This window comes from Dipodomys ordii, unplaced genomic scaffold (assembly GCF_000151885.1).
Source record: "Dipodomys ordii isolate 6190 unplaced genomic scaffold, Dord_2.0 Scaffold78, whole genome shotgun sequence".
Taxonomy (NCBI): Eukaryota; Metazoa; Chordata; class Mammalia; order Rodentia; family Heteromyidae; genus Dipodomys; species Dipodomys ordii.
The window spans coordinates 6,636,616-6,646,680 of record NW_012267294.1 but is presented as its reverse complement, the minus strand read 5'-3'; the positions used below and the strand labels follow the sequence as shown (position 1 = coordinate 6,646,680).

The 10,065-nt window shown below is 50.9% G+C and overlaps 1 protein-coding gene across 1 annotated transcript in view; it reads right to left on the bottom strand.

The window, feature by feature from the left end:
* Window positions 1-10,065, bottom strand: part of Ptgfrn (prostaglandin F2 receptor inhibitor) — an 84,905-nt gene that overhangs the window by 21,360 nt on the left and 53,480 nt on the right. The window contains exons 2-3 of the mRNA XM_013024636.1: window positions 1,931-2,305; window positions 12-144 (exon numbers count right to left, since the gene is read on the bottom strand). Coding sequence (XP_012880090.1) covers window positions 12-144; window positions 1,931-2,305 — 508 coding nt within the window. The remainder of the gene's footprint in view (window positions 1-11; window positions 145-1,930; window positions 2,306-10,065) is intronic.

The window sequence follows — 10,065 nt, the reverse complement described above, 5'->3', positions numbered from 1 at the left end:
CGGGCGCGGGCGAAGGTGAGGCCTCAGGCGCGGGGGTCGGGGACGAGGAGGCCGCGCACCGCAGCTCCACGGGCTCTCCCTCCCGCAGGCTCAAGCTGGGTGCGGGCCGCTCCGTGGGGCCCACCCTCAGGGCGTCAGCCAGCACTGTGGAGAGAGGGGGTGGGTCGGTGAGGGACCCTGCACAGCACCCATATGCAAAACCCTGTACCAGCACTTGCATACTAGACCCTGCACAGCACCTGTGTGTAAGACCCCAGGCCCTTAAGGACCAGAGGATTCTAGTCCTGGGCTAGGGACAAGGCTGCTATTTCCTACTCCCAGAAGGGAAAGAAGGAAAAAGAAAAGCCAGGGAGTGGTAGCTAGCACCTTAATCCTAGTTACTCTAGAGACAGAGATCTGAATAGTACAAAACCAGCCCAGGCAGAAAAATCCAGAGTCTTCTCTCTCACCAGCGAAAAAAAAGCCAGAGACAGAGCTGTGGCTCAAGTGGAGAGTGTCAGCTTTGGGCAGAAGAGCTAAGGAAAGCACCCTGCCCCTGGGTTCAAGCCCCAGGACTGGCACAGAGCATACAAACAAAAATCACTGAGGATTTCCTACAGGAATAAGGAAGACGTAATGGGTGAGGTATATTTAATGTATGAAGGCTTTAATTCATAGTTTCTCATGCACATGGCTGGAACTTTATGGAGGGAATCGTATCTGAGGTGCAGCGCCTTCTCCAATCACTGCTCAATCACTGCTATCCTCCATAGCATCATTTAATCATGGCTATCCCTATTCCAATCCAAATCTTCATGGGAAAAGCAAAGGCAAGGAGAAATGCAGCATTAATATAAAATAATAACAATAATATCGTTTCTATGTTGTGAGCCTCAAATTAAAATGGTTTGTTCTTGCTCATTTACTAATTAGCTGGGTGATTTGAGGCAAGTAATTACGTATGTTCTTTCATTTCTTTTGTGTGTAAATTATCCTATCCTATCCTCTTCATTGGAGTCAGAGACTGAATGTGGGAGCAAATCTACTTGGAGCACGAAAACCATAAAAGACAAGAGGAGGCTCGGTGCATGCCGCGGCTCATCCCAGTAATCCTGGTTGCTCAGGAGGCCAAGAACTGAGGACCAAGGATCCAAAGCCACCTGGGCAGGAGAGTCTGAAAGGCCCTTATCTCCAGTTAACCTGCAAGAAGCTTTAAACTGCAGTCAGGTCAATGAACTCAGGGTGAGCACATAGTTCTTTCTACAGAAGACTCACAACTTCCAGGGTGACAGGTATGTAAGCCGTGAAGGTCACAGGAGGTGAACTGTGCAGGATCAGCTATTCCTATCAACTCTGATGCTACTGTGGGACAACAATTTCCTGCCACTAGCCAGTGATGGGATGGCACTGCTCTCAGTCCCGGCCAGGGTTACCTCGCCAGTCCCCACACCTCTGAGGAGAGGAGGAAGCTGGGATACGAAACACGCCCACCGCCATGGAGCTGACAAATGGCAGTGCCGGTCATTGGGCTGGGTGCCAGCCACCTGGCTTTGGCACTACACTGCTGGCAGGGTCCTACACTGCCTGCATCTCGTGGGCCAGGAGCCCTTTCACCCGCAGGGAGGAGGAAGGGTGGCTGGAGGTCAGTTGGCTCACCTTCTTTCCCTGCCAGCATCTGGGGCTTGAACTCAGGGCCTGGGCATTGTTCCTTAGCTCTTTCTACTCTAGGCTTGTGCTCTACCACTCAGGCTGCACCTCCACTTCCAGCTCTTTGCTGGTGAAATGGAGATGAACATCTTGGCAACTTTTCTGCCTGCGCTGTTCTGAAGTACGATCTCCAGATCTCAGCCTCCCCAGGAGCTGGGATCACAGACAGGTGTGAAGCACGCTGCCTGAGCCAGGCATGGGCCCTGGGAGCAGCGCATGGCCAGTGGCAGCGGTGCCAGCCTACCTTTAACCTGCACCGTGTCCTCATAGTTGCCCTGGACTGTGGCGTCCGTGCTGGGTGTGGAACACTTATACAGGCCCTGGTCTGATGGCTGGACGTTCTTGATGTGCAGCTCCACGGCGTCGTTGGCCGTCCTCCTCAGCACCACCTGGCCGGTCCGCAGCCGCTCCCGGTAGGGCTGTGCGGGGAAGCCCGCCTCCCACGTGCTGGCCAGCTCCACGAAGCCGCCGCTGCCACCAGGGGACGAGAAGCTCCAGTCAAAGTTCTGCTCGCTGGGGCCATCGTAGTCGCTGACGTTGCAGGGGATGACCAGCTCAGTGCCCACCACTCGGACCAGGGCCCCCGCGGGGACCTGTACCACTCGACCTCGACACACAGCTGTAAGGACAGGAGATGAGAGGCAGGTGCTTAATCCTGGAGAAATCTCCCCCGGAGTGAAGGAGGCAACCAGAAATGTTTGGTCATAGGGCAGATGGTGGCGTAAAGAGTCTCTGGGATAAACAGGGCTCCACAAGAGGCTGAGAAAGCAGATGGCGCAGGAATCGGTACCTCCACAGCCAGCTCCCCAGCACTGGCCAAGAAGATCAAGTTCTAGAGTTAGTTAAACACATCCCAGCCTAGTAGATCACACTGGTCATCCCAGCTCATTAGGAGGCTGACATTAGGATCCTTGTTCAAAGCCAGCCTTGGCAGGCAAGTTCATGAAACTCTTATCTCCAATTAACCAGCAAAAACCAAGTGCTCAAGTGGTTGAGCACCCCAATCTTGAATGAAAGCAAGAGCCAAGCAAGAATGAAAGCCCCCCCACCGAGTTCAAGCCTCAGTACCAACATGTGCGTGTAACCCACATTCACACACATGAAAAGTAGGCTAACTGTAAACCCAAATAATTCAGTCCATCCTATTACCATTTCACATACCGTTATCACTCAATATGATGTAGCACAATTTAGCTAATCAAGTATTTATTCCCGCCCACCTTGCACTGGCCTCCTCCCTAGAGATCGCTCCCCCAGCTCTTAGGACCCCATTTACAGTGATGGATGCCAATATTTTAAGTCCTAGAATGGCCTGCTGATATCATGATTTAACTCTGGTTGTCTGACATCGCCTGTAAATTAATTTTGAAATATGACAATTCTACCAAGTATTAATTTTCTATTTTCTGGCTCATTTCCTTCTCTCCACTTTTCACCCTAATCTAAATTCGGAGTGCAGATGAGAAGCCACACGGGAAAGGGGGCTGCGGTGGTTTTGGGGGCTCAGCGGACAGATGGACAGGGGGTTGGGGTCTGATGTCCCCTGCACACACACACACACACACACACACACACACACACACACACACACACACACACACACACGTGTGTGGATTACGACCCTGACAGCAGGGTCCTTGGGGAATGGCACCATGCACATTTTTAATTTACATTGTATTTTCATTATCATTAAGTAGTTGTACAAAGGAGCTGTGAGTCCCTTAGAAGGCACTGAGGCTCAAGCCTGTAATCCTAGCTACTCAGAAGGCTGAGATCTGAGGATCATGGTTCAAAGCCAGCCCAGGCAGGAAAGTTCCTAAGACTCTTACTCCGATTATTTAACCAGCAAAAAGTCTGAAGTAGAAATGTGGCTCAAGTGGGAAAGCACCAGTTAGAAGCAAAAAAGCCAAGCAAGAGTAAGAGACCCAGAGTTCAAGTTCTAGTACCACACACACACACACACACACACCCTTAAAGGGGGCGGGGAGTAATTAGACCCAGACACACACCAGGAGAGGATTGGAAGACAGGGCACACAGACAATAAGGTAACAGGAACTTGGGAACCCAGAGCGCCATGGCTGTCTGTGCTGGGCTGGCTCCTGCACAAGGTCTCAAATCCCGCTGCTGCCCATTTGTGGGTTGTGTCAGAACTGATGGTGGTTGTGAGCGGACAGGTATGGTTTGAAGATGGAGTTTTAAATGAACAGAAACCATTACAGTGCACCGTGCTTAGCAAGGGAGAAACACTGTTTGATGAGGGAGTATTTTGTTAAATAAGCAAAGCTAGATCAGGGTGACAACCTAGCACCTTGGGCGGGGGGGGGGGGGTTGACATCAGGCACTGGGGCTCATGCCAGTAACCCTAGCACTATATGAAGCAGAGATCTAGAGGATCATGGTCTGAAGTCCGCCTGAGCAGAAGAATCCAGGAGACTATGTCCAATTAATGAGCACAAGCCGGATTGGCAGTGTGGCTCAGCACAACAGCCCTGGCCTTGCATGTGTCAGACCCTGGGTTCCATCCCTAGCCCAAGAAAATAGGTAAAGAAATAAAATGTCCCACATCTGTTCTCCCAGCTGTATGGAAGGCTGAGAGAGATCACCTAAGCCTAGGAATCCACGGCCAGACCAGGCAATGCAGTGAGACCCCATCTCAAAAATATGTATGTATTTTTTTAAAGTAGGTAGCTAAGAAGAACTACCATCATGCATCTCCCTCTGAGAACGGGAAGACTTGAGAGTTCTGGAACATACTACTTTCTAAGGCAACTGGGCTGCCAAGTGATAACCGCAACTCCTCACCCCTACCCCCACCAAGTTCACAGCCTGACCAAGACAGCCGCCCCTCAGAGGGGCTGACGCTGCAGCTCCAGTCACAGGAACGGGAGCCAGGGCCGAAACCACGGACATTCCATGTCTGTTCTCTTCAGCTGAAGCTTATCACTTTTGTTGGGGGGAGGAGGGGTACAAGATACAAGAAAGACAACTTACTCTAAAGCCGCACCCAGGCAGCCCTCAGGCCTGACCACAGGAGGAAGCCATCCATCTAAACAGGCCTGGCCAGGTGTGGTGGCTCACACCTGTCATCCTAGCAACTTAGGAGGCTGAGATCTGAGGATCGCTGTTTGAAGCCAGCCCAGGCAGGAAAGTCAGTGAGACTCTTCTCTCCAATGAACCACCAAAAAGCTAGAAGTGGAGTCATGGTTCAAGTCCTAGAGTGCCAGCCTGAGCAAAAAAGCTAAGGAACAGCACCCAGGCTCTGAGTGAAAGCCTCAGGACCAGCACGTGCGTACAAGAGGAAGGGAGGGAGGGGAAAATATAAAAGAGGCCTAGACCATGCCTGCATTGCAGAAGTGAGCTGATGAATGATTGCACCAGAGGCCCTGGATCGACACCCTCTACCCCCCTCCCCCCACCGCCAGGCCTGTCTATTACTTTCACACAGATACACAGACGTGCAAACACACACACACACACACACACACACACACTCACTCACTGGCCTCTTCAGTTTCTTGCAATTCTGCTCCCCTCCACTAAGATGTCTAAGCTCCTTTCCCCCACTAACAACTCCAAAGTATGAAAACAACACATCTTTCTGCCCAGCACTGGCCAACTGTGTGGCACGGTCATCACCACTGCTCCAAACAGGAAGAACCAACAGGTTTGTTTCCCCAGACAGTTGAGAATCCACCTGTGAGCCCCTTCAGAGCTAGGCATCACGGTGGAGCTCTGGGAGGCCACTGGGCCCCTATCCTCCATGTCTGGGGTGTGGAGACAGTGCCAGTGGCCACGCCCCCAGGGGTGTGGTCAGCACAAATGAGCACTTCTGACAGTGCCTGGTGAGAATCTGCATGGATCTGCAGCCATTCTAGAAGAAACTCCACCATAACCCATTACCTTGCTTCCTGGGCAAGGTTTATAGAAAAAGCAATTTCCAGAGATGTAAGCTTTATCGGTTCCTTTTCCTTGTCAAAAAATTAGCTTGAGCAAGGTACTGATGGCTCACACCTGTCATCCTAGCTACTCAGGAGGCTGATTTGAGAATCCTGGTTCAAAGCCAGCCTGGGCAGAAAAGTCTGTGAGACTCTTATCTCCAACTATCCACCCAAAAGGCCAGAAGTAGAACTATGGCTCAAGCAGTAGAGTGCTAGCCTTGAGTGAAAAAAGCTCAGGACAGCGCCTAGGCCCTGAGTTCAAGCACCAAGAATGGCACAGAAGGAACAGGCTGGACAGGCTTGGAGCCTGTGGGAGGTTTCTTCTGTATTTCTGGGGACTGCAGCTTGGAAATGAGTCTAATTCATTCTCTTGATTCTCCGATCCTTCTCCCACATGGCTGCCAAAATCCTCTGTCTCTTTTGGCAGTGCTGGGGTTTGAACTCAGGGCCTCATGCTTGCTAGGCTGGCACAACCCTACTGAGCCCCCCTGGGGCCCAGATTCCTGACATGTGGAGGGGGTCTCACTGCTCACCCCTGTGGGCCTCCTCTCACCGCACCCAGCCTTGCTCCATGGAGGGAAAGTCCTGTGCACTGTTTCTACCTGGGTTGGCCTGAAACCATAATCTTCGTAATCTCACCCTTCCACGTAGCACGGGATGACGGGTGTGTGCCATGCACTGAGCAAGGGGTTCTGCCCACAATCCTCCCATTCTCAGCCTCCCACAAGCAGCTGGGATTCTAGGAATGGGTCTCCAGTGCCCACCTTGAAGCACCTTTTAAGAGATAAATTCAAGCCTAGTGCACACCAGTGGCTCACGCCTGTAATTCTAGCTACTTAGGAGGCTGAGATGAGGATCACAGTTCAAAGCCACCACAGGCAGGAAACTCCCTGTGAGACTCTTATCTCCAATTAACCACTTTAAAAAAACAGAAGTGGTGCTGTGACTCAAGTGGTAGAGCACTAGCCTTAAGCTGAAGAACTGAGGGACAGCGCCCAGGCCCAGAGTTCAAGCCCCACTACTGACAATCTGTAATGGCCTCCAGCCACCCCTGTCCAGGTCTCCGCCTCTCCCCTGCGCACCAGAGCAGCCCAGAGCCTCCCCACCTTTCCACTCCCTGCAAAGTGATCTCCTAAAAACTTAAGGGATTTTTTGTTTTGTGCCTCTACTGGGGCTTGAACTCAGGGCCTCAATCTCACGTGGCTTTTTCATCCAAGGATGGTGCTTTACCACTTGAGCTATGCCTCTATTTCTAGACTTTTGCTAGTCAATTGGAGATAAAACTCTATCAGATTGGTCAGTTTGGGCTTGTTCTAACCATGATCCTCAAATCTCAGCTTCCTGAGTATCCAGGATTACAAGTATGAGCCACAGGCACCTGACCTGAAAGATCAAATTCTAATGTAAGACACACACCCAAGGGTTCTGTGGGCAGGCCCGCCTGTCCTCACACCCGAGCAAGTCAAGATTTTCCGTTTCTGCAACAGAAATTCCAACTAGTAACCAGCAATCTGGTATTTAGTACAGACTTCTTTTAATATTGTTAAATAACAGCAAATGATACTTAAAAATAAATATAACTTGTAAGAAATAAAGCATATGGCTGTTCTCAAATCGAAAAGGATATCTACAGAGCCACCCAGCGCCAATTTTTGTCAAAACCTTTTAAACAGTTGATAACAGAGGAAAAAAGAATAAAAATTCCTCCTCGAGTTTTCCAAGTTCTCCTAGTATTTCAAATTAAAAGCCCCAAACACTTCCAAAGCCAAGTAATGCTACTACAGCTCACCATTAAAATGACTTTTACAAGTAACAACTTTAAATCATGACCTCTTTTGTTTTCAAGAGTTAAATATAAGAAACTTTATGTGTAAGTCTTGAGACATAGTCTTACCATGTCTCAAGACTGGCCTTGAGACGTAGTCTTACTACATTTCAAGACTGGCCTTCAACTCACAGTCCTCCTGCCTCAGCCTCCCAAGCCTATATCACCCTGCCTGGCCAAACCATTTCTTCATCAACTTAAAGCAAAAGTACTAGCCAGGCACCGGTGGCACATGCCTGTCATCCTAGCTACTCAGGAAGCTGAGATCTGAGGATCACAGTACAAAGCCAGCCCAGGCAGGAAAGTCCTTGAGACTCTTATCTCCAATAATCACTAGAAAACTGGAAGTGGCGCTGTGGCTCACATGGTAGAGCGCCAGCCTTGAGCTGAACAACACAGAGACAAGAATTGAGTGTGTCTCTGTCTCTCAAGCCTGTTAGGAGCCCAGGGTCTCTTCTGCATGCAGCACAAAGCAAGTGCACTTCACATCTGCGCAGTGGTGGCCCCAACCCCAGCACCTGCACCTTGCCAGAGCTGTCAGCTCAGGTCAGCCCTCACAGACGAAGACTCAGAGCCCTCCAGCTGCCAGCCCAGTGCTGTCTAACCCCTATTCTTAAATTTCTTTACTTAAGACTACAGAAGGAAAGAAGGAAGGAAGGAAGGAAGGAAGACATCTCAGCTAAAGACAGGCCCCAGAGGCTCATGCCTGTAATCCTTGCTACTCAGGAGGTTGAGTCTGAGGATCCAGGTTCAAAGCCAGCCCAGGCAGACAAACCCAAAAGACTCTAATCTCCAGTGAACCAGCAAAAAGCCAGAAGTAGGGGTGTGGCACAGGTGGTAGAGAACCAGCCTTGAACACAAAAAAATTAAACAAGAGCCTAAAGCCTTGAGTTCAAGCCCCAGTACTAGGGTTATGCACAAGCATGCACACGCACACACACCAAAATCAAACTCTCTTTCCACCTCCTTTTAAGAGCCATGGGAAATAGTTTTTTTTGTTTTGTTTTGTGGGTCCTGGGGCCTGAACTCTGGGCCTGGACGCTGTCCCTCAGCTCTTCAGCTCAAGGCTAACACTCTACCACTTCAGCCACAGCATCACTTCTGGCTTTTTCTGCTTATGTGATGCTGAGGAATCAAACCCAGGACCTCATGAATGCTAGGCAAGCACTCTACCACTGAGCCACCTTCCCACTGAGCCACCTTCCCAGCCCCAGGGAAATAGTCTTTAGTTCTCAAACATTGCTAACATTATTCTAAGTCAAGCCCTACAGAGCCCTGCAGCCTATCTATAAAGCATTCTTGCAACTGTTTCCTCACTACACAGTGCTCCGCCCACAGCTGCCAGGCAGCAAACAACCAACCTTCCTAATCTGACCATTTGTAAGATGGGTATCAGCATTCCTGAACACACAGGTTCCCAGAGGGCCCTGCCTGCAGCCTCTAGGTGCCTTCCTTCCTTCCTTCCCTCCCTCCTTCCCTCTCTCCCTCCTTCCTTCTTTCCTTCCTTCCTTCCCTTTCCCCTCCCTTCCTTCCACTGCTAGGACTGGGGCTTGAATTCAGGGCCTGGCTGCTGTCCCTGAGCTTTTTGGCTCAAGGCTAGCACTCTACTTCCAGTTTCCTAATGGTTCATGGGAGGTACGAGTCTTACGGACCTTCCAGCCTAGGCTGGCTTTGAACTGTGATCCTCAGATCTCCACCTCCTGAGTAGCTGGGATGACAGGTATGAGCCACCTGTGCTGACCCTTATGGAATCTTTAAAGGAGACTCAGGACTGTGGATCTCCAGATGGCATTCCTGTCACCAGGTGAGCTGGGAATGAACACCGAGAAGCTCAAACTTCTGGCGCCTTTCCTGGAGTAATGAAAAGGCTCAGTCTCCCCAGGTGGGCACCAGGGCTGGCAGGGCAGGAACGTACCAGTGTGACAGAGGAAAAGACACCAATGTGCGCCGTCAACAAGTCACAGCCAGCGCCGGATGTGCATTGAAGTCACGGGCCAGGGCAGGGGGGGGGAGGGGGAGGAGTGGAGAGCTCCCAGCCCCCTCTCCTGGCGAGCAGGGTTCTACCAAGCAGTGCCGGCCACCACCAAGGAAAAGCTGAGACACTTAAGACTAGCACCGCACTACCACTCATCCAATGACAAACACTGAACAAACAGGTCAGGGGCGGGGGTTGGGGGGAGGAGTGGAGATCTGTGACCTTCTCCAAAGGTGTCGAGGTGTTGGTGGACCCCAGGATGAAAGGAAGGGTGTAAGCAACCACAGACAGGCACTGGCTAGGGTTGCAGGCCCCTGCTCCCACGCAAGGATTCTGGAAGGATTCCTGCTGGGTCACTAGGCAAACTGGGCCTGTAAAAAATGGCTGGGTAACAGGGTGCTAGTGGCTCATACCCTTCATTCCAGCTACTCCAGAGGCTGAGATCAAAGAATCGTGGTTCAAATACAGCCTGGGCAGGAAAGCTTGTGAGACTCTGATATCCAATGAACCAGAGAAAAGCTGGAACTAGAGCTGTGGCTCAAGGGGTAAAGCACCAGCCTTGAGAGAAAGAACTAAGGACGGTGCCTAGACCCTGAGTTCAAGCCCCAGGACTGATACACACACACACACACACACACA